The following is a 25582-nucleotide window of genomic DNA, read 5'->3' as shown; positions in this document are numbered from 1 at the left end:
TCTCCCGGCAAACTTCTACTCATCCTTCAAAACCCAGCTGGAGGGGGCTTCCCAGCTGGAGGGGGCTTCCCTGGCGGCACAGTGGTTAAGAATCCACCTGCCAGTGCGGGGGATACGGGTTCGGTCCCTGGTCCGGGAAGATCCCACATGCTGTGGAGCAACTAAGCCCGTGAGCCACAACTATTGAGCCTGCACTCTAGAGCCGGCGTGCCACAACTACTGAAGCCCGCACGCCTAGAGCCCGTGCTCCGCAACAAGAGAAGCCACCGCAGTGAGAAGCCCATGCACCGCAACGAAGAGAAGCCCCTGCTCGCCGCAACTAGAGAAAGCCCGCATGCAGCAACGAAGACCCAACACAGCCATAAATAAATAAATAAATGTATTTTTTTTAAAAATCAGCTGGAATATTATCTCCTAGTTTTTTCTAGTTAGTAAGATTGTTTTTTATAACTTTTTTAAAAAATTTATCTATTTTACTTTTGGCTGCGTTGGGTCTTTGTTGCTGCATGCGGGCTTTCTCTAGTTGCGACAAGCGGGGGCTACTCTTTGTGTGGTGCGCGGGCTTCTCATCGCGGTGGCTTCTCTTGTTGCGGAGCATGGGCTCTAGGGCTCGTGGGCTTCAGTAGCTGTGGTTCGCGGGCTCAGTAGTTGTGGCTCCAGGCTCGGTAGTTGTGGCTTGCGGTCCCTAGAGTGCAGGCTCAGTAATTATGGCCCACGGGCTTTGTTGCTCTGCGGCATGTGGGATCTTCCTGGACCAGGGATCGAGCCCGTGTGCCCTGCATTGGCAGACGGATTCTTAACCACTGTGGCAGCAGGGAAGTCCCTGATTAGTAAGATTTTATTGAGCACCTTCTATGGGTCAGGCAGTGGGCCTGACTCTGATTTCAAGAGGGACTGCTACAGGGGCCGCTTTCCCGGAGCTCAGGGTGACATGTGCAGAGAAGGCGGGCATGCTGGAGAAAATGACACTGGGTGAAACAATCACTTGCCAGGCTAAGAAGGGCAGAGGGGGCCCAGCTGGAAAGGCTCAGAGCTTCCTCTATGACGCTCCCACCCAAACCCACCTTGGGAACTCGCTGATGATGGGCGTGGGGCCTTAATTATTTTGGAAGCTTAGGGTGTGCGTTTCACTTCACTGAAGTCTCACCTCATCACCGGGCGGCTGCCCTGTTCTACCCCAGCTCTGAGGCTCTGAGAGGTCAGAAACTTGGCCGAGAGACCCAACCTGCCAAAGGCAGCCCTGGGCTTCCAAGCCCTCTCACGAGCTCTCGCAAGAACTGGAGTGTCTGTGGGAGGGAGGGGCGGCTGCTGCTCTCGGGCGCCCTCGACTGCCCGTCGAGGAAATAGGGCCGCGCGGACCCACTCCTGTCCCGGCCCAAATCCGACCGCACAGAGCCGGCCTAGCCAGCGGGGCCGTATCCCCCTGAGGAGCCCGCTCTGCGCGGCTCTCCCGCGTCTCCGGGCTCCGGGCTCTGTCACCGCGGGCGGGGTCCAGTCCGAACCTCGAACCCTTGCCCGGCGGGGTCCTTTCCAGCCGCGCGTTGCCGCCTCTCCTCCTCCGGGCGAGGGGAGCAGTGGCCGCGGCCGTGGCCGTAACCGGAGCCCTGGGTCACAGCGGCGGCGAGCGCCGAGATCCGTCCAGGTTTTCGGCTCGAGGCAGCCGGCGCCAGCCTCGGGAAGGTGGACGGGGGCACCGCGCGCGAGGCTGGGGGCGCCTGGCGCGGAAGGGGTGTCGGCTGCGGGTCACCCAGAGGACACCGGGAGGGGAATTCCTGGGGTGGGGGGGGAGGGGAGGGGGAGGCCCGGGGAGGCTGGGCTTTGGGTAGGAGGAACCGACTGACCTTCCAGGGCTGCCGTGGAGAGGCGGGGAGGGCGGCGGCACAGGGTCTGGCCCCTCCGCGCGCCTCCTGCCCGTTCTCCCCGCGCCCGGCGCTCCAGCCCCCAGCCCCGGACCCTCGCTGCTCCCCGCTCCACGACCGCTGGACGCCGCGCGTGGTCCAGCGGGCCAGGTAGGAGGGAGGAGGCGCCGGGGCAGAGGGGCCGCGGGCGCCCCCCCGCCCTCCTGCGCTGTGCCCGAAGATGTCGGGAGCTATCTTTGCGCCCCTGGAGGGCCCGGGCGCCCTGGACGCGGCGAGCAGCCCCCCGCTCGTGTGCCCGCTGTGCCGCGCGCAGTACGAGCACCCCTGCCTGCTGGACTGCTTCCACGACTTCTGCGCCGGCTGCCTGCGCGGCCGCACCGCCGACGGCCGCCTCGCCTGCCCGCTGTGCCAGTGAGTGCCTCGAGCCCCTTAAGACGGGAGACTGGCCCCGCTGGGCTGGGACCTAGGTGCTGGGAGGGCAAGGCTCTGACTCCCTGTGGGGAGGGCTGGGAGAGGCTGCCTGCAGCCTGCACCTCTCTGCCAGAGAACATGAAGGCTCCAGCCCATTTTACAGATGGGGTAACTGAGACCTGGGGTTATGGCCCAAGGCCTCCCACAGAAAGTCAGGGGGCGAGGGTGGGCTAGAGTGCGCGTGCTGTCGGATTCAATGCTGCTGGAGTAGGGGATCTCAGCTCAGCGTCTGGGCACTCCCAGTAACTCACCTGGGGGTCCTGAAGTCTTCAGTCAACACAAGCAGGTTATGTTGGCTCAAGTTACCCGGGGTGGCCCTAAATTTGCCCAATGCCATGAGAGGGGGTTGAGGGGAGCCTTCTGCCTTTGACACCCTGAGTCGCCAGCCCCATCCCAAGATTCCCCTAGGACTGGAAAGGGACGGGGTCGGAGAGCACTGGCTGAGGTATTTACAGACATCAGACCTGCAGGCATCCCACCTCCCGCCGCCCTATTTTTAGCTTCAGACTGGAATGTCTGGAGTAGGAAGGGGGTAGGGAGCCTTCGGGAAGGGGCCTCTGGATCTTGGCTGGAGCTTCTCCGCAGACACCAGACGGTGGTGAAGGGCCCCAGCGGGCTGCCTCCGGTGGATCGGCTGTTGCAGTTCCTGGTGGACAGCTCAGGGGATGGTATGGACGTGGTGCGCTGTGCCAACTGCGACCAGGAGTGCGGCAAGCAGGCAGGGGCGCCTGGGGGTGGGGTGGGGAGCGGAGGGTGCCAGGTTGCACTGTCCTGACGCTTGCAGTGTGTGCCATGTCATCAGAGGATCACCCATCAGGGCATTCTCCAACGCCTCTCTAAGGCACCCTGTATCCAGAATGTGGGCCCCATTTTACTGGTGTGGAGACTGCGGTCCAAAACAACTGCCTTGGGCCAACACCAAGATAGTTGCAGGGGTTAAGGCTATTTCGATTTGGGGAGAGCTTACTGGTGCCCAACTCAGAACACAGTTGTGAATTGGAACAGGAAGGGCATGCCAGGGCACAGGCCTAGGCCAGCCCTCTGGGGTACGCTGCTTCCTGGGTAGCTGTGGGCAGCTATCAACAGCCCAAGGGGAAGTGAGGACATTGTGCCGTTGGGGAGGGGCGATCCTGAAAGACCAGGGAGCAGAGGACGGGCTTCAGGCTGGACTGTGAAGGGCATGCGAGGCTCTCTCTGGCCTGTGGAGTATTCCAATACCTCCAGGTATTCCAAATCCCAGGAGGATGTCCCTGCAGGAGCAAAAGGTCTGGGAGGGCGGGCAAGTTCTAGAATATGTGCTGCGCAGAAGTACAGACATAACCAGCAGGAGGTGAGGGGCTGGAGGTCAGGAGAGCGTGGGGAGGAAATGGCCTTGAGTGCCAACGTAGGAAGTTGGGGGTCTGTGCTTTCGTAGCCATTGCTGGGGTCAGTGCCCTGGACTCTCAGCCCTGGGGAAGGGCACCTGCAGGTCTTCACTCCTTTTCGCCTCCCAGCCAAGTTCCCACTCCAGATGGCCGGCGTAGGCATCCATGTGGCTGCTAGTGAGGGCGCCAAGGGGGGGCTTCACACACACACAGGCGTACACATACGTTTTTGTTATAGGTGAAATGTTTTGCAAAGGCAGTGCCTGCCCTCCCCACAACCCCATGTAACCCCCTCCGCAAGACCGTCCTGGGTAACTGCTCCTTACTGGACCTACTTACCTATTCTCTGAGCCTCAATATTCTCGTCTGTAAACTGGGTACATGAGAGCGCTGCGCGTTGGGGTTACATGAAAGGGCTGCATGTGACCGCGCGCCTGCCCCAGGCCGGGGCCAAGACGCACAGCCACGACGTGCGGAGGCTGCAGTTCCCTCGCGGGCTGTGATGGGATCAGGCTCCCAGTTCACGGGCGGGTTGAGCCCGAGCTCTGTCCGCAGGACGCAGAGACCACGTACTTCTGCAACACGTGCGGGCAGCCGCTGTGCGCGCGCTGCCGCGATGAGACGCACCGGGCACGCATGTTCGCGCGCCACGACATCGTGGCCTTGGGCCAGCGCAGCCGCGACGTGCTCCAAAAGTGCAGTGAGTGCGGCGTGCCGGATGGGGACCAGCGCTGGGCGGGGATGGGGACGGGCACCGGCCGGAGCCCTCACCGCCGCACTCCCCCCCTCCGCCGCAGCACTGCACGCCGAGCCCTACATCATGTTCTCCACCGACAAGAAGTCGCTGCTGTGCATCCGCTGCTTCCGGGACATGCAGGGGTGGGTAGAGGGCGCGGGAGGTGAGGGGGCTGGAGGGTGGCCCGGAGCAGGGCTCATCCGCGGGCTCCCCGTAGGGAGAGCCGGGCTCACTGCGTGGACCTCGAGTCGGCGTACGTGCAAGGCTGCGAGCGGCTGCAGCAGGCGATGCTGGTGAGCGCGGGGTGCCCGGCGCGCCGGGGCGGGGGTTGAGAATGCGCGCCCACAAGGCTGAGGCCGCCCTGTCCCCAGGCGGTGAAGGCCCTGCAGACCGCCACAGGGGAGGCCATCGCACTGCTGCAGGCGATGGTGGAGGAGGTGCGACGCAGCGCGGCGGATGAGGAGGCCGCCATCCACGCCCTCTTCGGCAGCATGCAGGTGAGGGGTGGGGGGACTAGACAGCCACAGGCTGCGCATCCTTATCAGCCATGGCCGGTGCCCGGGACACAGGGCAGGCCCCTCCCCCCGGGGGCCCGTGTGGAGTTTCCAGTGTAGCAGGGCAGCACGTCTTGAGCTGCTTTCAGAAGTTACTTAATCAGTCGTAGCTGCCAGGAGAGTTCTAGAGGTGGAGCACGGGCCTGCCCCAGGCTGGTGCTGGTGGTGAGAGGGGGTCAGGGAAGACTTCCCCCAGGAGGTGACATTTAAGGTGAGGGCACCAGGGCTCTCAGGCAGTGAGATGCAAGAAGGAGGTGGCCCGGGCAGCAGCGCTGGTGGGCTGGAGAGAGCCAGCCTAAGCAGCTGTGTGGCTGGGACCCAGGGACTGGGAGAGCGCTGGGAGGTGGCAGGGCCGAGTTTGCCCAGCCAGTAGCAGACCTTCCCTCCCAGGACAAACTGGCAGAGAGGAAAGCGCTGCTGCTGCAGGCTGTGCAGAGGTGAGTGGTGGCGGGCTCTCCACCCCCTGCCCCTTGACCTCCAGACACCTATCTCATAGCCCGGGCAGGTGCCGGCCCACCCTGGAGAGCAAGACATCCAGGTGTCTACCGGTGAGGAGGAAAGCTCAGGGCTCAGGGAAGGGGTGTCGAGGAAGGATGCACAAAGCTGGTGGGGAGATGGAACCACCCAGCTCTGAGCCCGCCCCCAAAGTGGGGGTGGGCAGCCCTCCCCTTGGAGATGAGGCTGCCTGCTCCTCCCCCAGCCAGTATGAAGAAAAGGACAAGGCCTTCAAGGAGCAGCTCTCCCATTTGGCTACTCTGCTGCCCACCCTCCAGGTAAGGGGAGCTGGGGGCGCAGGGCCGGGCACCCAGCCCAGGCACTGAGCAGTGTCCCTCTCACAGGTCCACCTGGCCATCTGCTCTTCCTTTCTCAGCTTGGCCAACAAGGCTGAGTTCCTGGACCTGGGCTATGTGAGTGCCCACAGCTTCTGTGTCTCCCCCCCCTCCCCACCAGGAACCCACCCTGCACACCAGAGCCCCCCACCTCAGGGCTGGGCAACCTGTTACCTGGAGGCTGGACCAGGGGTCTTTGGGTAGCCCCCTCTTCCACACCATCATCTACAAAACATTTAGGGGCTGGCTGAACCCCTTTTAATAGGACAGCAGGGAATTCCCTGGCGGTCCAGCGGTTAGGACTCCACCCCGTTCAATCCCTGGTGGTCGGGGAGCTAAGATCCCGCAAGCCACGCAAAGCGCGGCCAAAAACTAAATAAAAAAATAAGAGGACAGCAAAGCCTAGAAGGGAGCATAAGCCTCTCCCCCAAAGTGCATTGTGTCTACTGGAGTCCAGACCCCCCAGTCTTTCCTGTGGATTTGGGGGCAGGGGTGGTGTGGAAGGATTGGATGGCAGGTGAAATCCTAAAGACGGACGCGTCCTCCGGTCCTCCCGCCTCCCTGTCACCCCCACGCCCCCACCCACCTGAGCGCAGGAGCTGGTGGAGAGGCTGCAGGGCATCGTCACGCGGCCACATCGCCTACGGCCCGCACAGAGCAGCAAGGTGGGCGGGGCCGCGGGGTGGGCCGGCCCGGGGGCGGAGGCCCGCGGAGTTTGGAGCTGCCTCGCGAGTTCGTCCGTCCCCCCAGATCGCCAGCGACCACCGCGCCGAGTTCGCGCGCTGCCTGGAGCCGCTGCTGCTGCTGGGACCGCGCCGGGCGGCGGGTGCCGGGGGCGGTACCAGCACGTGAGCCGCAGGGGCGCCGGGACCGGGAAGGGGATGCGGGCACAAGGTCCCCGTTGGGGTGGGGGCCGCCCTTCCCAGCTCGCCGAGCTCCCCGCGCCGCGTCTGGGCTCCAAAGATGTCCACGCGGGAGGGAGAGTCCGCCCAGCCTGGAAACAGCCGTCGGGGCCGCCCTGGATCGGAAGCGCGTGGCTGACCTGGAGTGGAGCCAGGCCAGGGGTGGACAGAGGGACTCAGGGGCTCCCCCACCCGCCGCCGCTGCACCCGGACTGGGGTGCCTAAGCCCTGAAAGGAAGGGGTAGCTTAGGGTGGGGCCTGGGTCTCCAGAAGCCGCGGGGGGCGGGGCCCAGTCTAGAGAGCTGGAGACCCCCGGGGGAGTTAGGAGAAATGCCTAAGCTGGATGTGTCTGCTAAGAGCTCCAGGGCCCCAGGCAAGGGATACTGGGCGTCAAGCCAAATTTGCAAGGTCGAGTGTGTGTGAGGGAACGTGCTGTCTGAGGATATCCTGGTGGACTCTTCTGCACATTGGCATCACCCTCAGGATTTAAAAAAAATACCCTGCTGATGTCATTGGTCTTGGGTGTACACAGCCTTGCAGCAGGGTTTTTCAGAGCTCCTGCGTGGTAGTGGTGTGCAGCCTGGGGTGAGAGGGTTGAGAAGGCTGAGAACGCGCTGGGAGGCTGGGGGAAGGGAAGACCCTCCGGAACCCCCACGTCTACATCCACACTAGTTCTCTCCCCAGGCTAGCAGGGGGCTCGGGCCCCAAGGTGCTGATGGGACCCAGCTGCCCCTCCCCCGTGGGAAAGATGTTGGGGTCACCGGTCCAAAAGCCCACGCTGCACCGGTCCATCAGCACCAAGGTGCTGCTGGCGGAGGGCGACGATTCACCCTTCACGGAACACTGCCGCCACTTTGAGAACTCCTACCGGGTGAGGGGGCCAGGGACCTGCCAGCTGGGAAAGGCCCCACCCCTTCTCGCCAAGGTGCAGTGGCCAAATCTAGTCCTGGCCACCTGACCTGCAAGCCGTCCCTCCACTGAGGCCCCCGCAGTGCACCCAGCCTGCAGGAAACACAGGCACTCACGCGGTCTCTCCCCCCAGCGCCTGCAGGCAGAGATGCAGAACCTGAAGGACCAGGTACAGGAGCTGCACCGGGACCTCACCAAGCACCACTCGCTCATCAAGGCCGAGATCATGGGTGACATCCTGCACAAGTCCCTGCAGGTGGACACACAGATCGCCTTGGAGTATGCTTCCGTGGAGGGCATGAGAGCAGTCTTCCAGGAGGTAGCCCTTCCCGAGGAACCTCCCTCCCCTGCAGCTCCACCTGTCAGCATGTACATGAGCTACCCCAGGACAGGAAGGGGGAGGAGGACCTTGGCCTGGTGCCCCAGGAGGCCCTCGTGTGGCAGGCTCTGGAACCTGGGCCTTTGCTGCCTGGAACCACGTGAACTGGCTGGGAGTGCCCTATGGCTCTGAGTAGCTAGAGGACAGAAATGCTGTCAAGGGAAATTCCAACTCATGGCCACGTGCAATATCCAACTTACTTTCTCTTTCAGATTTGGGAGGAATCCTACCAGCGCGTGGCTAACGAGCAGGAGATCTATGAAGGTCCCGGGCAGCTGGGCGCACCCCGGTCCTGGAGCTAATCCACATGCTTTCAGGGGCAGGAAGCCAGTTACCCACTAACCAGATACGAACCCCCGTGCTCTTCCCCCTAGCTCTTGACTTTGCCTCACAGCTGCTAACTGGCCCCCAAATGATCTATCTGAGATCAGGATTCAGTAAGTAGGATGCCTTCACAAGTCTTACCTCACTCTTTAATTAGAGGTAATCACTGAAATAGTTGGGTTATTTAGATGGTTCAAGGCTGGAGAGTAAGAATTTGAAGCCAACAAGACCTAACGCTCTGGCCTGGGCCCCCACAGCCCAGCTCCATGACCTTCTCCAGCTGAAGCAGGAGAATGCCTACCTGACCACCATCACCAAGCAGATCACGCCCTACGTCCGCTCCATTGCCAAGGTGAAGGAGCGGCTAGAGCCCAGGTGAGAGCAGGGAGTGTTCCGGGGGAACCAAGACACTTCAGAATGTGCGCAGGAAAGGTGCCACACCTCTGGGAGAGCCCCTTTCAGGGAAGCCAGTGGGCCAGGTCATGAAGGTTTAATCAGGGCATCTGGGAGGACCAGGTGCTGGACATCTGCCAAAACACAGAACGAGCAGGCTGCTCTGAGTTTCTGCTTCTAGGCACACAACTGCCCATCTCTTTACACCTTGGGGGTGTAATGAGGGTCCTCAGCTGATCCAGACAGCAGGACACAGAGCAAAGAGAACTTCCCCAGTACACGGTTAGGACGAGTCTAGATAGGAACCTGGACCAGGCTCTCAGCACCACACTTGAGCACTGGAGGTGTTAACAGTGGCAGAGGATTTTGGGTGGCAGGTCCTCAATGTACCTGCCTCTCAAGTCTGAGCCCCAGGGTGGTTGCCCTGTGGGGCTGGTACACAGTGGCCAACCTAGCCTCTCCCTCCACCACCCTCCAGGGCACTCCATTTGCCTCACTCCAGAGTGAGATCTCCTGATTCCCATATGACACGTGTCCTCTTTCATGGTTTGGTGAAGGCCATCCCCCAAGCAGCTCCTTGAGAAAGGGTGCAGAGAAGGGACGTGTTTTGAACAGCGTAAGGCTGCGATATCTTTATTCTGCCTTTGCACTTGACTGATAGTTTTGCTGGGTATTGAATTCTAGATGGAAATTCTAAATTGGAAAGGATTCTCCTTCGAAGGCATCACTCTATTGTCTTCTAACTTCCAAGGCTATCTTTGAGAGGTTTGAAGGCATTCTGATTCCTAATCCTTGTAATGTGACCCACTTATTCTCCTTATTTATTTATTTATTTTAATATTTATTCATTTATTTATTTCGGCTGTGCTGGGTCTTAGTTGCGGCACGTGGGATCTTTAGCTGCGGCATGCGGGATCTTTAGTTGCGGCATGCTGACTTCTTAGTTGCAGTGTGTGAACTCTTAGTTGCAGCACGCATGCGGGATCTAGTTCCCCAACCAGGGATCGAACCTGGGCCCCCTGCATTGGGAGCACAGCGTCTTACCCACCGGACCACTGGGTAAGTCCCCACTTATTCTCTCTTCAGAAGCTTGTGGAATCTTCTCTGCTCCCAGCGTTCTGAAATTTCACGTTGGTGAGGGTCTAGTCCCGTCCATTGGGTAGCGGTGGGTCCTTTCAATCTGGAAATTCATGTCCTTGTTTGGGCATATTTCTTCTTGAACTGGTTAGTTGATTTTCTCCACTTTTTCTCTTTCTGGAATTCTTATTGGCTATTGGCCTTCCGGGGCTGGCCCTCTGATTTACCATCTCTTTTCAGTCTTGTTTTCCACCTCTTCATCTTTTTGCTATACTTTCTGGGAGATTTCCTCTCTTATCTTCTGACTCTTCCATTTAGTTCTTTTTTTTTTTTTTTTGCGGTACGCGGGCCTCTCACTGTTGTGGCCTCTCCCGTCGCGGAGCACAGGCTCCGGACGCGCAGGCTCAGCGGCCATGGCTCACGGGCCTAGCCTCTCCGCCGGCATGTGGGATCTTCCCGGACCGGGGCACGAACCCGTGTCCCCTGCATCGGCAGGCGGACTCTCAACCACTGCACCACCAGGGAAGCCCTAGTTCTTCATTTTTGAAGAAAATTTCCAAGAGCTCTTTTAAATGTTTTAAATTGTTTTTCATTTCCAAAGAGGTGTTTTTGGTACCCTGACTGCTCTTGTTACACAGCATTCTGTTGCTGCATGGACAGAATATCTTACCCCTTTGGGGGCCGATACATGTTTTTTTGCTTTTGTTTTTTTAAGTTTCCTTCTCTCTGAAGTCTGTTTCCTCCAAGTTACGTTTTGTTTATTTAGGTTTCTACCTTCCCTGTTAAAGGCTTTTCTCAGCTGTCAGGAAATCTTCAATTACCGGTTCATGTTAGGAGTTGGGGTGGAGGAGAGCAGGCTGGAAGCTCTGAGCACATGGGCGGTGCTTCGGTGTAAGGGATCTGGGTGGGCAGCATTTTTTGTTTTGCTTTATCTTACTCTTGATGCCCCAATGTCAGTTTTAGATCTTTGCCCAGTTTCCTTCCTGGAATGTCACCGTATGGAGTATCTGTACACACAGCTGACTTTCTGTCTTTCAGTAGTTCTCACGGTGTGTCGCACCCTCCCAGAGACTAACCCTTCAGTATTGGGGGTGGGGGCAGCGGTTCGGAGGTAGGGTTCTTGACCTTCATCGTCCTATTTCAGTCCCACCCTCCTTGCAGAGGCATTGGGGCTACCCGTTCCTGGGCCCCCTGAGGATTCTGTGGTGGGAACTGGTCGGGCCTCCGCCGCTCAGGTCTGCTGAATTAGTGACCATTGTCTACATGCTCTCCAGTTCCAAAATTTTGCTGTTATCCTTTCCTGCTGTCAACCTGGAGAGGTTTTTTTCCCCCTCATTGTTTTGGTCCCTTTACTAGTTTTAATGAGTTTGGGGAAGAAGGAAAAATTAGAGAGAGAGAGAGTGTGTGTGTGTGTGTGTGTGTGTGTGTGTGTGTGTGTGTGTGTGTGTGTGTGTGTGCAATTGCTGTATTAATCCAGAACTACCAAGCCACCTTTAAAGTGACTATTTTAACGTCACACTGAGAGGTTGCACTCATCATGCCTTCTGCACAATTTGGATCAAATCCCTGTCCAGCCAGGACTAGTTACAGTGTCCTCCTAAGCTGTCATTTACTAAGCAGTTTACTCCAGATACTGTGTGATTCCATTTATAAAACCTCAAAACCAGGCAGAACTAACCTCTGGTGTTAGCAGTTGAGATTGGGATTATCCTGGGGGGCCTCTGGGTGGAGGTGACATCCTGGTGCCTCCTACCCAGCCTATTCACGCTGTGTGCCCGTTCTAAGCCCTGCTCTTAGCATTGGCGTCCTTTCCCTTCTGTGTGCTCTGCTTCGGTGAGCAGCTGGCTTCAAGTAGGGTGCTCCTGCCTGCCTGCAAGGGGCAACACCCCGGCAGAGTCACATCTCTGTGGGGAAGTGGCATCCGTGCTTGGTGTCAGCACATGGAAAGCTCGGGCAGGAGCCCAGCTCCTGGAGGTTTGGGGCAAGCAGGGAGGCTGCCTCTACCCTTCTTCACGGCACCGCTTTCCAGGTATCTGGAGCTGCCCTCTGCTTCCTCCCCTCCCACTGCTGGCAGCTCACACCAACCCCACCCACCAAATCTGCTCCTGTTCCCACCATCAGCAACCTGTGGGCTACATCCCTTGGCCTCGAAGCAGCACTCTGTGAGCCTGGACTGTCTGTCACCTTCATCACACTCTTCTTTTGCTTTTGAGACGCCCCACACTCCCGGTGTGGTTTTCCTCCTGCCCCTCCAGCTGTTCCTTCTTTCGTTTTTTTTAAAGGGAAAGAGAACCTTTTTTAAATTTTTATTTATTTTAATTTATCTTTATTTATTTGGTTGCACCAGGTCTTAGTTGTGGCTCGCGAGCTGCTTAGTTGTGGCATACGAACTCTTAGTTGCAGCATGCATGTGGGATCTGGTTCCCTGACCAGGTATCGAACCCGGGCCCCCTGCTTTGGGAGCGCAGTCGTAACCACTGGGCCACCAGGGAAGTCCCCCAGCGGTTGCTTCTTAGTCTCTTTGGCTTTGGGCTCTGCCCCCTTGGCTCAAGGCCCAAATGTCAGTTTTCCCCAGGGCTCAGTCCCAGGCATTCTTCTTATCCTACGCCCTCTCCTTAAGGGGCTTCACCCAGTCTCCTGGCTTTAAAACCCCATGGTATTGCAGATGACCCCCAATCCTCCTCCCCAGCACAGATCTGCCCAAGCTCTAGACTCATCTCCAAGTGCCCCTTCCTGGGAGAGTCTCCTCTTCGTGGTCTCAGGGCACCTCAAACCCCACAATGGCCCCGAACTTGGTTTCCTCCCCGCCGAACATGCTACTCCTGTTTCATCTCAGTGAAGGCATCACAGTCACCCAGGTGCTCAAGTAAAAAGCCCAGGAGACTTGGATTCCTTTCTTTCCCTCATCCCTTATTGCCAACCCATCCTCAAGTCCTGTTGACGCAACCCTCTTGGTCCGCCTGCTTTGTCTCGCTGGTGACCCTCGATCCAAGCCGCCGTTGCCAAGCCCCGCACCCTGGCCCCTCCAGCATGCCACAGTCAGTGGTCTTTCTAAAGCCTGTCGTGCTGGGGCCTGAAAGTCCTTCTGGGACCCTCTCTGCCCACCTCTGCCCACGTCGGCCCCTCCCCACACCCCAGGCACAGTGGCCTTTCAGCCCTGCAAAGAAGCTAGACTGGCTGCCACTTCCCTGCCTCTGCCTGGAATGTTCTTGCTTCTTCTTGTTCCATGGACCTCATCACCCAGGTCTCGTCAGCAGGGAGGCCTTCGCAAACCACCCTAGTGAAAGCAGGTCTCCCTCACTGTCACTCCCCACCATCCGTCCCGCTGGGCCTCCTTCCCAACCTTGGCGCGTCTCCCCCCCGCAGAACGGGTCTCCCACGAGAGCAGGGCCCAGCCTCTCTCGTCCACTGCCGTGGCCCTGGCCCTTGGTAAATATTTGAGGCCCAAAGTGTTTGCTCAAGTTCGGCGTCTGTGCAGTGAGCCTAAGCACAGGTGGGCTGGCTCTGCTGCATCCGCATTCCTGGGAACTGCTTTCTTTCCCGCAGGTTTCAGGCGCCTGTGGATGAACCGTCAGACCATCTCCAAAACACGCATGACGATGGCGTGAACGGCGAGGCCCAGGCCAGGTAAAGTGAGTCTTTCCAACCTGAGCGGGCAAACGATGTAATCTCAGAGACAAATACAGGCCACAAAGACTGACCTCCGGTTTTCTTTTGGTCCCAACTTGCCACTGACCAGCTAGCTAGCTCTGCGGCCTCAGCTGGGCCTCAGTGTGTAAAATACGGGGTCAGGGGGGTTCTTAAACTGGGCGGTGCCTTCAGACAGATGACCCCGTAGATGACAGATGTGACCCTGACAGACGTGACGTGGGGTTTATAACTCGGGACAGCCGTGGTGGCCGCCCGCCCAACCCACACCTCTGAGAGCGCAGGCTCCTACGCCACTGTGACTCGAGAAAGAGATCGAGGGTTAGTTCTTCCTGTGAGAGAGCATGGCTGCTCACTGGAACCACAGTGTTTGCCAAAATGCCTGCCAGAGGGAGAGGAGAATGTGCAGAACAGATGTGTCACCATCACAGGCTGATCTTTTTGTAGTTCTCTGGAGTTGTAGGAAGTCAGAGCTAAAAGGGCCTGGGGGCAGGGAGAGGTCTGCTGCATCTAGAGGCACCACGGGTTGGTGACAGAGCAGAAAGCAGCCCTGCCCTCCCAGGCACCGTGCTTCGGGGAGGGCCAATTCAAAGAGCAGGGTCACCACAAGCCACTGAAATGGTCCGCACTGCCAATGTTTTGGCAACTAAAAGTCATCAGAAGTGAATAAGAATCCTTTAGGAGGGGCTTCCCTGGTGGCGCAGTGGTTAAGAATCTGCCTGCCAATGCAGGGGACACGGGTTCGAGCCCTGGTCCGGGAAGATCCCCCATGCCACCGAGCAACTAAGCCCGTGCGCCACAACTACTGAGCCTGCGCTCTAGAGCCCGCGAGCCACAACTCCTGAAGCCTGCTACCCCAAGAGCCCGTGCTCTGCAACAAGAGAAGCCACCGCAATGAGAAGCCCACGCACCACAATGAAGAGCAGCCCCCGCTCACCACAACTGGAGAAAGCCAACGAGGACCCAATGCAGCCAAAAATAAATAAATTTATTAAAAAACAAACAAAAAAATCGTTTAGGAGATGATGTAGTTAAGGTTCTATCACCCGCTGGTGCCTTCCCGGAAGGCTGGCCGTCCTGAAAGCCTCTGCCTGGGTGGATTTTAGCGCTGGGACACAGTGAGACGGGAGCAGAGAGGAGCTCACATTAAGTGTTTCTTCAGGAACGATCCAGGGAGTGTCTCGGAGAGGAGAGAGAAGACCTCAGAGCCGAGAAACAGCCGGACCCTGAGCAGCCTCGCAGAAGAGCCTCCACTGAAAAATAAAGATGCTCACAGACCCAAACTGAAAAACGGGGGTGACGTCCCCACATGGAGAGAGCGCCCAGCTTAGCGTGGGACTGCTCCTGGAGGTCGGGCGTCTTACAACGTGCACATCAACGCTGGGATATTTAAGAAAAGGCGGTTCCCATCATGCTTTTCTGTTTAATGTGTAATAATCACGCATCAGCAGAAAAACCCAGACACTCTCTGCCAGGTCCCAATTTCAGGTTCTTTGGCTTGAGCCAGACTTCGTGTTGCCCCGAATCTTGGTCCTCACCAAGGTGACTCGGGACGGCATCCCAGTCGGCGTGGAAAACGTTACCTGAGTGAACGTCCAGCCGGAAGCCCCTCACTACCCCTGCACCTCCCTGGTGTCTGTGTGCTCGTCCCGTGAGCGCCCGCTGTGGTGGGGTGTGCACCCGTCTGAATTTCGGGTGATGAGACCCGCCCACTGTGCAGCACCTGCCCTACCACAGAGGAATCCGGCTCTGCCTGACGCACAGCCCCACTGTTCTCCGGGCGCCGCTGGAAAGCTCCCCCCTCTAATCTGAGCGCTGACTCAGCATAGGGGAGAAAACCCTTTGCTCCAGCTTTTCTCACTGTAGGGCCAGGGCTGAGCGCATAAAGCAACGCGATAGCACCTGGTGGCCTGCGTGGCAGGAGATGGCCTCCGTCACGACTTCCCCACCGATGTCCCCGCCTGTCACTCTCCTGTGTTCACCTTCTATAGATATTAAAGCACGATTCACCAGCAACTTCGCTCTAGTGGTTTTCCACTCCTACCCAGTACCCATTTTATCAAGCGGAACTTAAACAAAATGCTTAAAAAAGAAAATTAACCTGCATGACCTAAAGTGTAAAGTTTCAGAGGCAAAACGATGCCCAAAGAATCATGCTTTAAGCAAACATCAGCTTGATTCAGTGGTTCAAACGGCAAGTGGCTTCTACGTGCCAGGTGGGCCTGCAGGTCAATACGCTGACGCATCCGCCACGTCCGTACCCAACACCTCCACACCTGCTCTGTCAGACGTTCCCGTCCCAGAGCATCACAAACGTCCACGGTAGCCTGGGGGGCTGGAGGAACTTGTCATTACAAACTGGTTAGAGGTAGGACTTCAGAACAGAATCGAGGAGGCAAAACACATCTGGTTTTACGCTGTAGGCCTTGGACATTTCTTAGCCAGAAGCAAAAAGACCTTAAGAGTTTCTGGGGGCTTCCCTGGTGGTCCAGTGGTCAAGACTCTGCACTCCCAATGCAGGGGGCCCGGGTTCGATCCCTGGTCAAGGATCTAGATCCCAAATGCCGCAACTAAAAGATCCTGCATGCTGCAACTAAGACCCGGCACAGCCAAATATATAAATAAATAAATATTAAAAAAAAAAAGTTTCTGAATCCCACACGATCATACTATTGTTCATAGTGAAATCAAGTACAGTTTTATTTAAGCATTGGAAATAATTTCTGTGAAAGAAAATCCAATATTTAAATAAACATTTCTGCATGTAAAAAGAAGAGTAATTACCCCATTAGGTTACTCTCCTAGCCTAAGCTAGGGGACAGTCCTGCAGGGGCAAGCGCTTGGGACCGAGCCCAGGACAGGGCGTCAGGCCCCCACAGCGGGGCACAGACAGCAAGCCTCTCGCACCATGCCAGACAGGCTGGGGTCGCCTGGCCTCACCAAGTCACTGCAGAAGCAAAACACAGAGGGAGGGCACAACTATCTAAGGCAGTAAGAAAGTGCAGAGAAGGGACAGTGGTTCACTGTTCCTGTCACAGAGGGGCTGCGACCAAACGGAGCTGCAGTCGAGACCCTACGGAACCTCACGTGTCAACACAAGCGGTGGGTTTAGCGATGTTCCCCCATCATGTTAATCACCCAGAGTGCTAAATAAGTGGAAGGGATTGATAAAGTTCACTTTGTAGGTTTATGCAGCAGTTTATGACAATGAAGGGCCGGCGGGGTGCGCTGCCTCCTGCCCTCTGCCAGGCTCACCTACAACCTCGTTTCAGTAAACCGCCGGTCTCGGCCCCAGCCTGCAAACCCTCGTGAAGTGTTTCATTTTGCACTGCTTCAAAATAGCTTTGTTCTGTGCAGTGCCTATTTTCCATTTCAGAGTCTCCGCTTTGAAACCTGCAATGGAAAAAGAAATCTCCTGACGGTTTCTTAATTTGAGGGGACCGGTGATGTGGCCTTTACCCAAAATAAGCTTTCGGGAATACCCAAGAAGCCTGTACCCCATTAACCTCATTCTCTTCCTTGTGCGCTGTCACTGCTGAACTTATAAAGGTAAAAATAACCTGAAGATCTCAGTGCTAGATGAAAGTCAATCACTTGCCAAATCCTGCCCCTAAGTAGTTCATCTCTGATCCCCAAGTAATTGCGGACTTCCGCCCTGGGTTACAAATCAGGGTGGGAACTTGCTTGTGGAACTGCTCTTTCAAGCAGAGCAGAATGTCACGTCCAGCCCAGGTGGTGTGACAGCAACATCTCCCTGCCGACACCAGGGCCTGCCTCCTGAGCTCCAGGCCTGGCAGGCCGGCAGAGGAAGGACGGACCGTCAGAGGCCAACACCTCCGGCCTTACTGTCCACAAAGCCAGGGTCGTCACTAGCTCCTCTCCATCTGCTGAAGAGACAACTTCACGACCCCCAGTGGTAATGAAAGCTGGGTCCTAACATGCTAGATGCAGCAAGAAAGGACTTTCCCTCAAAGAGCTGGGGGTGGCCGCCAAAACCCCAGCTACACCCTCCTCAGTTTTGCAATCCTATGAAGGGGAGTGTATTTCACTAGGAGTGGTCTGCAGAACAAGTTTAGCACTGACTCAAGTCCTCAAACACAGTAAGTGCATGTTGACGTCCCGCCGGGCAGTGTTCCCGCCAGAAGAATCTGCCGCGAGACCCTGGCTGCTGCCTGGGCTGTCTGCCTGCGAGACCTCAGGAGGCCGAGGCTGGAATCTGTCCGGTCCTCAAACCAGCAAATGTCACACCTGTCACCGATGAACCTGTAAACCTCTTTGGTATATATAATGATGAAAAACACTAATTAGGCCATGAAATCTAGAAATAAGTTAATATTTCGAGTTGGTAGAATGCTTTTTTGAACACACATTCCCGGTATCTGGTACAGTGAGTCAAATGTCCATTTTGGCGTAATTCATGCAATACTGGTTTCGTTTATGTCATCTCTGTCACCAAAGTATTAAAAACGTTTGACATTGTTCTTCTAAGTCTTCACAAGACCCCTGCGAGGTAGGTGGTATTGACCCCATCCTACAGATGGGGAGGTCTAGGCACGGAAAGGTTTAGTGGCTCCTTGAAAACCGCGTCGCGTCGCGTCGCGTGGCGTGGCATGGCAGCACTCCAGCCAGGGGCCGATGCCACCTGATTCACGCTCTTGTTGGTGCCACTGCAGGACTGCATGGAAGGAATTCACACTGAGAGCAAGTTGCTCTCTGGTCCAGAATTCAACAAGGGTCGCAAAGCTTGTATGTTTGACTCGTAAAGCCAATCTTCCCGAACTTGAACAACAAAAGCACTGACTAAATCTCAGCTGCGATTATTTGCCCTATTTTTTTTGAGTTGGCTTGCTGGAATTTCATAGTTGTTTATGCTCAAACCCCTTTGGAAAAGACAGTTTGAAATGGCATTAGGGACGATGGAATTTTGAGAACAGAACATAGAAATCAATGGTTAACAGATTTAAGTCAAAACACAAAAATATAAGCTATGATAGAATAAGAAAAAACCCCAAGTAAACGGAGAGCGGTATTTCTCAACGTTTAACAATGCCTTGCACAGAGCAGGTGTCCAGGAAGCATTTTTTTGGATAAAGGAGAAATGACACACCTTTGACATGCCTGTCACTGGTAACAGCCCCCCTTTGGGAGGAGCCAGGACCCAGGAAAGCCACAGGGGCCCACGGTGTCCCTGGCCCGGGGAGCCCTGGTAACACAGAGCAGCAGCTGAGTCATCTGGAGGTGTCTGTGCTGCCTTTCTGCCAAGTGAAAGGTGGGGCTCACACGCCAAGCGAGTCCCCTGAGTTCGTACTGCTGTTTTTGAAAACAGGTAAGTAAACAGGAGGAGATATATGAAGAGCCAAAGTGCCTTATAAGGAAGTGTCTTTAAAATTGTAGAGATGCTCATGCACTTAAGGACAGAAACAGGGAGGTTAAAGCTGTGCTGTTTGTGTGTTTCGGTCAAAGTAAGGATTCTGAATGGGTTTCTAACACTAGCAAGTACTGGTGCCCACGTACCCCTTCCTGCTGCAGGAGCCTCACTCAGCATCAGGAGTGAGCCCACCTCTCCCCAAGGGTCTTGGTTACAACTTAACAGCCCTGGCCTCGTGGGGGATGGAGTGTGGCCTAAGCTCTGCCCAGGCGCGTCGGGGGTCACTGCCAAGGACTGCGGTTATTTGCTTCTTGTCCACCTTTAATCTATGTCCTACCTTGATGCAGCCCGGGAACAGGCTGCTCCGGGCAGCGGGGAGGTGGGAGTGGGGGTGGGAGTGGGGTCCTTTGGTCCTAAGGCCTTCTGACCATTTGATCTTGAGTGATATTCCAGAAGAGTCACTGGTGACACACAAAATGATTTAAGAAAGTCCGTTCTGCAGCGTGGCCGACAGGAAGCAGTTCCGTCCCACGCTGCCTGGAGTGGGGGGGCCCCAGCCTGGCCTGGGCCGCCCGGGCCTATCATAGCTCCACCTTGACCCCCTTTATGAAAGGCAGGCCCGTGGGCACCCGCTTCTTATACTCCAGGTACTCGTCTCCAAAAAAGTGAATCAGCGAGATCTCCTCCTCCTCTGTCCGGTCGCGGAAGAAGCGCCACACTGTCAGAGCGTAGCTCACGCCGCAGATGGGGTTACACAGCACCACCTGGCGAAGGGACACAGGGTTAGTGCACTGGGGTCAGTGTGACCCGAAACCCTGAACTTTAGCGGCATGTGCTGCTCTCCAATGACCACAGAGGACTTCCTGCCAAGGGCCCAAGAAACTCTTGAAACATCACTAGGGTCTTTGAGACCCTGAGCCAGGGCGCCATTAACGGAAACCACACCATCACTTTCACAGCAGGGCTAAACACCCATCACTGTAGCTTTCGTTCGTACGCTTCTCTGTTGTTCCTCTTACCTGAGAGATACCTAAAAACTGAAAGGAAAGAGCAACCTCCTGGATTTCGACCCCCAGGCAGGGGTGCTGGCAACTCCTGCCTCCACCCCCATACGTGAATTCCCATTCCAAGCACCACTGCCTTCCCGCGTGCCTCCCAGCCTGCCCCCTTCCTAGCACGCTCCCTCCCACCCCACAGCTGCCTGGCCCCCTGCCTCTGGCCCCCACAACCTTCCTGCGTACGTGCCGTCGATACACTGCTATCAGCTGAGCCCCCAAAACCACTTCTTCCATCAGATCACTCCCCTGTTCAGAAAGCACGAAGGCCTCAACCACGCCTCCTTAGCCCGGCTTTCGCAGCCCAGGAAAGCAGTTCCTCGGCCCGCTTCTTCCGTGTAGCTCAGGGAGCCCACTGATCCACCCCTGCCCATTCCGATGGACCCCCCCGGCCCCCGCCCGGGACGTACGTCTTCCCCACATGGGTGACCTCACTTCTTCTCACCACTGTTTACTGAGCACCTACTGTGTTCCCAGCACATGCCAAGCCCTTTACCACCAGCCAGTAAGCCATTCGACGCCCAGAGCAAGCCTCTTGAGTAGCGCTGCCGCCCCTGCTTAACCCGCAAGGAAACGGAGGCCAATCAGTTGATGTTAGAGCCGGACCGGCCCCACCCGCCCGCCAGGGACCCCAGAGCCTGTGCCGCCACCGCCAGCAGACCCTAGAGCGGGGTTTCCCAGTCTCAAGCCACGACCCGTCATGGAGCCAGGAGATCAATCCCGTGCGTCCGAAACGGCGTTACAAACACTAACGAGACAGGAAACAGAGTGTTCTGTACACAGTCAGGGTGAGCGTTGCTCAGGAAAGATCTGTGCAGTTGTTACACACGCTTGTGTGCTGGGTCACGGTGTAGAAAGATCTATAGGCAAAGAAGTATGAAAAGCTGTCCAGTCCCAGAGCACTTAGGTTTATTAGTTATAGCACTTACGGCAAATTACATGATTCCACTACAGTCAACCTGTTCCCGGGAAATGTGATTGTTAATGTGGCAGTCTTAAGTTTCAGGGTTGCAAGTTTTCACACAAATGCTGTGCAGTAACCTACTACACCACTGGGGGTCACCAGAGTGCCCCCCCATACCACGCACTGCAATGGGATGCCTGGGGGACCGGACTGGATGTTCCCAAAGAGGTGATGAGTTTTCTAAGCTCTATCCACATTCTCTGTCCAAGTCATTCTAGGACTAAGAAAACAGATTCAAGAGACAATGCTCAAGAAACAAGGCTCGGTCTGCAGCCTGAGACAGAGCACACCTCCATCGCTCATGTTAAACCTGACATACGACCCTGGGCTCATCCACAGCAGCCTCTAATGAAAATCAGCTGAGCTGCCCCTCGAGTGGCAGAGGGCTCTCCCCAAAGCCCCATGTCTGTCCTCAGCCCACTGGGATGCTCCAGCTCTAAGTTAAAGAGGCAGAAAAGGGGTACGAGAGGGGGTAACGGCACCTAGAATCGCCGGAAGTTTACAAGCTCAGGACACCCAGATTTTAAGTACATAGCAAAAAGCGCTAAAGACTAAATCGGTTCTTTTGACTTTTATTTAACTATCACTTGAAACATGGCAGGGAACACGTGTACCTATTTAAAAAGGACCAACAGGGAATTCCCGGGTGGTCCAGTGGTTAAGACTCCATGCTTCCACTGCAGGGGGTCCAGGTTCAGTCCCTGCTAAGGGAACTAAGATCCCACCAGCTGCACGGCGTGGCCAATAAATAAATAAATAAGTAAACACAACACTTAAAAAAAAAAAAAACCACAATGGCAAACAAATTAAAAAGACCAACAACTTCGTGAATACACTGAAATCTACTGAATTATACACTTCGAAATGGTGAATTTTATGATATTTAAATTATATGTCGATTTAAAACATATTTTTAAAAACTTTAAAGGAGACCAGTATCGTATCTGATACCATACCTGGGTTCCGATACTCCAGTAAAACCACCCAACATAAGAAGGATGCCGGAACCAAGCGTATACTCCGCTTGTCACCAGAGTGTGGGTGTCTGACTTTTCATTCTGCACCACGTGGTTGAAATTGGAACCAGCTGTAAACATCGCCGCTTTCCGCAGACACTCTCCAAAGACCACCATCAGCAGCCCCGTGGCGCTGAGCCAGGTGATCTGCTTCAGTTCTGCAGGAGAGGGATGGTGACAACCGGGGAGTGAAGACCCTGGACTGCTGAGTTCCCCTCTGCATGCTTAAAATTAACCTATGTTTCGAAAGACAGGAACACTAGAACACATGCTAGTGGGCAATCGGCATCTGTCATCACATTAAAATTTAATTATACACAAAACACATTCCCCTAAGTTGTGCTGTGCACCCATTCACGTTAAACCGCCAACAGCCCAGTTAGAGCGTCATGGCAAAGAGGTGACAGGCTCTCATCCACACACACCCCCGCCACACGCTCCCATCCTTCCTTTGGGGACAAAGACAGCTAAGTGAAGCCGAGAAGGGTCCAGCGTCTCCCGCCTTGGCCCTTTACTGAACCTTAGGAACTACATACATTTCATTTAACTTGCTGTGGAAAGTTCAGTGTCAGAGTAGGTTCCAGATGCAGTAGTTTTTGCTAATAAAATTTTTACATGAAATTTCTCAAGTCACAGAAAATGAACAGATCCGAATCTTCTGACTGTAAACCTGGTATTACAGCTATAGAGGTTGGGACTTCACGTTAAATGGTACACACTACGTCCTGCAAGGCTTAAAGCGTAAGGTCAACACATTATCCATTCAAACTCCAGAAGCGGAATTCACAAGTGGAGCTTGTCCTTTATAAAGAGCTTAGTGAAGATAGAGGTCTGGGGAAGATCACTCAGGGAGATTAGACCTGAGAGGTGAACCCACGTCACTGTCCTGAGGCCCACGTGGAAGCCACCCATCTCCCCTGCAGAGGGGAAAGCAGGGCACACTGACCTGGCCAGAAGATATTTTCAAGTGTGAACTCTATCCAAGAGGAAAGAGCTGCCACTGTATACTCCACACTGTGATTCAGGAGAAAGGAATCCAGGGACAGACTCTTGGGATTATTGACTGCTGTGACTAAGTACTCAGAATAGTGGAACAATGACAGGGAGCACATATACCTATTTAAAAACAAAAAGAACGAGAGGTAAGTTGGGGCAAGGGAATCAAGTTAGCCTTTAAGTCCAAGTACAGATTTGGTCTGAACTGTCCCTGAATTCTATGATGAGGGCCTGCTGTCACCTGTCTGAGAGTGGACATCAGGCACCCACATGTAGCATTATTCCCTGAGGTTTGCAGAAAGTGGGGTTGTAAAGGGACTATGTTTTTGAATGTCACAGGAGGGAAAAAAAGAAAAAAAACCAAAAAACAAAAAACATAGGTTAGGAAGGCACTATGGGCCTTCAGCCTTTTTTAAAATGACACTACACACAGTAAAACATGAAAGAAGTATCAAAATAAAGTAGTGATGTATGTCGAATACAAAAATTCAAAAAACTGAAATAATTCCAGCAAAGAAGGATTAGATGGCTCAGAGTATTGATAGTAGGAGATAAAGCTTTTTACCTTGAAGCCACTGGTTCATATCCAGGTCAGGGACTAGAAGGCTCAAGGGACTGAAATCATAGTGTAGGGAAAAATCCTACACTGGCCGTGGGGGAGGCACTAGATGTGACCTAATAGAAATTAGAGACGGAAAAGGCCTGTGAAGACGAGCCAGAGCCTTGCCCCTTCCTGTCACTGAGGACCAGTACCCTCTTCTGGGAGGGGCTGGTCACATTACTGAAGGTGCAGCAGATGAGAGCACCTATGGGAAGGGTGCCAGGGAGACCTGTTTCCACCTGCGACAGAAGCAGCCAACGGGCACAAGTTCTCAAGGTTCAAGATGCGGGAATCTAGGAAGCTAGAGGCCTCATTCCCTTAGAGCCCTCACTAGCCTTCAGCCAGCCAAGGATGCGGGAATATCACTACTGACCCTCTGATCCGCCCACCCCCACCTCAAAACTGTCATTCCCAAAGCACTTCTTACCAGCCAAAGTGATTCCAAGAAGACTGGCTAAAACTGAGTAGCACTCCACAGCCAAACACAAAGCCAAGGAAACAGGCTCGGATGGCTATCTGAAACGGACCCAAAAGAGCATCAGTCACCTGGTTGTTCACAGAGCATACATCGTACTTCCTGGGATAAGCAGGCCACCCGCAAGTCCATGGAGCCCATTTGCTCAGAGGTTAACAGGGTGAAGCACGGCTGCCTGGGTTCAAATCCCAAGCCCACCCCTCTATGGCTCTGTGGCCTTAGGCAAGTTACTTAATCTCTCTGGACCTCGGTTTCCCCATCTGCACAATGGGGATGACAAGAGTACCTACCTCTGAGGACTGCTGTGAAGATTACCCATGTAAAGCACTTAAGACGAAGTGCTTCGTAAGTAAGGTTTAGCTACCATTCCTATTATGATTGTTATTGTCACTCAGGGCTGTGGGAAAACTGCGTTAAACCTAGCTTATTGGCCGGATTCTCCCAAGTCCATGCAGCGAATCTGGTCGGGGCAGCCGGGACTCTGCGCCCAGCCCCCTCCACGTAACTGCGGGGGCCTCTGACCTCAGACTTGACAGCAGGTAGTTCTCCACACCTTAAATTACATAAAAGAACTCGTGGGCCCGCTCACTCCCCACCCCACGTGCATCTGCCGCAGCTGCTGAACGGCACCAACCGCAACTTCCCACCCACTCCGCCGGGTGGAGGGGGACCGCGACCCACGCCCCCCGGGACTGGCAGGGAGGGGGCCCTCCTGCCACCTGAACTCGCAGCTGCTAAAAGACGCGGCCGGGGGAGGCAACCCCTCTCGCGGGCCGCGCTCTCGGCAGACCCGGACCTCGACCCCGGGGGGACGGTGCCCACGCGCCGCGCCCAGCCCGCCCGGCCCCCGGTCCCCGCCCCGGCCCTCGGCCCGGCCCGGCCCGCACCTGGTAGCGCGGCGGCCGGTAGAGCAGCAGCAGCAGCGCGTTGAGTCCAGCCACGTAGAGCGCCAGCCCGGTGCGGCCCTGCAGGCCGGCGCGCGTGAGCAGTGGCAGCGCGAGCACCGAGGCGCCCAGCAGGAAGGTGGCGAGGCTGAGGCGCGCCTCGGAGCCCGGCGGAGCCCGCGCCGCGCAGCCCGCCATGGCGCAGGGCGGCGGACCAGCGGGCGGCGGCCCCAACTGTAGCCTCGGGAAACCCGCCCGCTGCGCCTGCGCACTGCGCTGCCGACGCCGGCCGGGAAGGGCAGCCGCCCAGACCTGCGCACCGCCCTCGAGCTCTCGCGATACCGCCGCGCCGCGCGGCGGGGGCCCGAATTTGACAGGAGCGCCCCGCCCCGCCCCGCCGTCCCCCCGGGACCCCCTGACCCAGGCACAGCTGCGGCTGGCGGGTGGGGCCGCGGGCAGTCTGGGTCCTGGGCCAAGAAGTTGCCGGCGGCGTCTGCCAGGAGTCGGCCCCAAACTCCAGAATGTCCCCATCCAGAGAAATCACGTGAAATCTAAAGCACCCAGCCCCCGCCCCCGCCGCTCACGGGCCCCGCGCGATCCCCGGCGAAACCGACAGTCCTGGGCATGCGGGCGCGAGCCGGCGATCCGCCTCCACCCCACCGCGCCCCGGGGGGGGGGGTCCGCGCGCAGAGACCACCCGCCTTCGGCAGGCTCTCCGAGCGCCCGCTGGGCGCCCAGGCTGCGGGGACACTACCCTTGGGGCATGCACGCAGCGGG

The 25582-nt window shown here is 56.2% G+C and overlaps 2 protein-coding genes across 13 annotated transcripts; one reads left to right on the top strand and one right to left on the bottom strand.

Moving 5' to 3' along the window:
* Window positions 1-1815: 1815 nt before the first annotated feature.
* RNF207 (ring finger protein 207) lies at window positions 1816-15462 on the top strand. 9 transcript variants are annotated; one of them, XM_060141607.1, is made up of 17 exons: window positions 1816-2270; window positions 2916-3048; window positions 4250-4394; window positions 4492-4573; window positions 4648-4723; window positions 4802-4927; window positions 5375-5421; window positions 5689-5757; window positions 5856-5892; window positions 6411-6479; window positions 6565-6662; window positions 7401-7641; window positions 7759-7944; window positions 8217-8268; window positions 8586-8703; window positions 13345-13425; window positions 14609-15462. In XM_060141607.1, exons 1-17 carry the CDS (start codon window positions 2080-2082, stop codon window positions 14775-14777), a joined length of 1920 nt encoding a protein of 639 aa, XP_059997590.1. In that variant the 5' UTR covers window positions 1816-2079; the 3' UTR covers window positions 14778-15462. The 9 variants fall into 9 exon arrangements, 7 of the variants coding, with proteins under 7 accessions (XP_059997590.1, XP_059997591.1, XP_059997589.1 ...); XM_060141608.1 differs by having other exon boundaries at window positions 5685-5757; window positions 5824-5892; window positions 7401-7587; XM_060141606.1 differs by having other exon boundaries at window positions 5685-5757; window positions 5824-5892.
* A 651-nt stretch (window positions 15463-16113) lies between these two features.
* On the bottom strand, window positions 16114-25050 carry ICMT (isoprenylcysteine carboxyl methyltransferase). Of its 4 annotated transcripts, none has more exons than XR_009539114.1 (6): window positions 24809-25050; window positions 23874-23962; window positions 22796-22965; window positions 21790-22007; window positions 19152-19578; window positions 16114-17719 (listed from the first exon to the last, which is right to left on the bottom strand). XR_009539114.1 is itself a non-coding variant. In XM_060141614.1 (5 exons), exons 1-5 carry the CDS (start codon window positions 25001-25003, stop codon window positions 19396-19398), a joined length of 855 nt encoding a protein of 284 aa, XP_059997597.1. In that variant the 5' UTR covers window positions 25004-25050; the 3' UTR covers window positions 18391-19395. The 4 variants fall into 4 exon arrangements, 1 of the variants encoding a protein (XP_059997597.1); XR_009539115.1 differs by having other exon boundaries at window positions 16114-16839; XR_009539116.1 differs by lacking the exon at window positions 16114-17719 and adding an exon at window positions 17732-18326.
* Window positions 25051-25582: the final 532 nt, after the last annotated feature.

This window comes from Lagenorhynchus albirostris, chromosome 2 (genome assembly GCF_949774975.1).
Source record: "Lagenorhynchus albirostris chromosome 2, mLagAlb1.1, whole genome shotgun sequence".
Classification (NCBI taxonomy): domain Eukaryota; kingdom Metazoa; phylum Chordata; class Mammalia; order Artiodactyla; family Delphinidae; genus Lagenorhynchus; species Lagenorhynchus albirostris.
The sequence above is the reverse complement of the archived record's forward strand: the minus strand, read 5'-3'. Positions and strand labels throughout refer to the sequence as shown.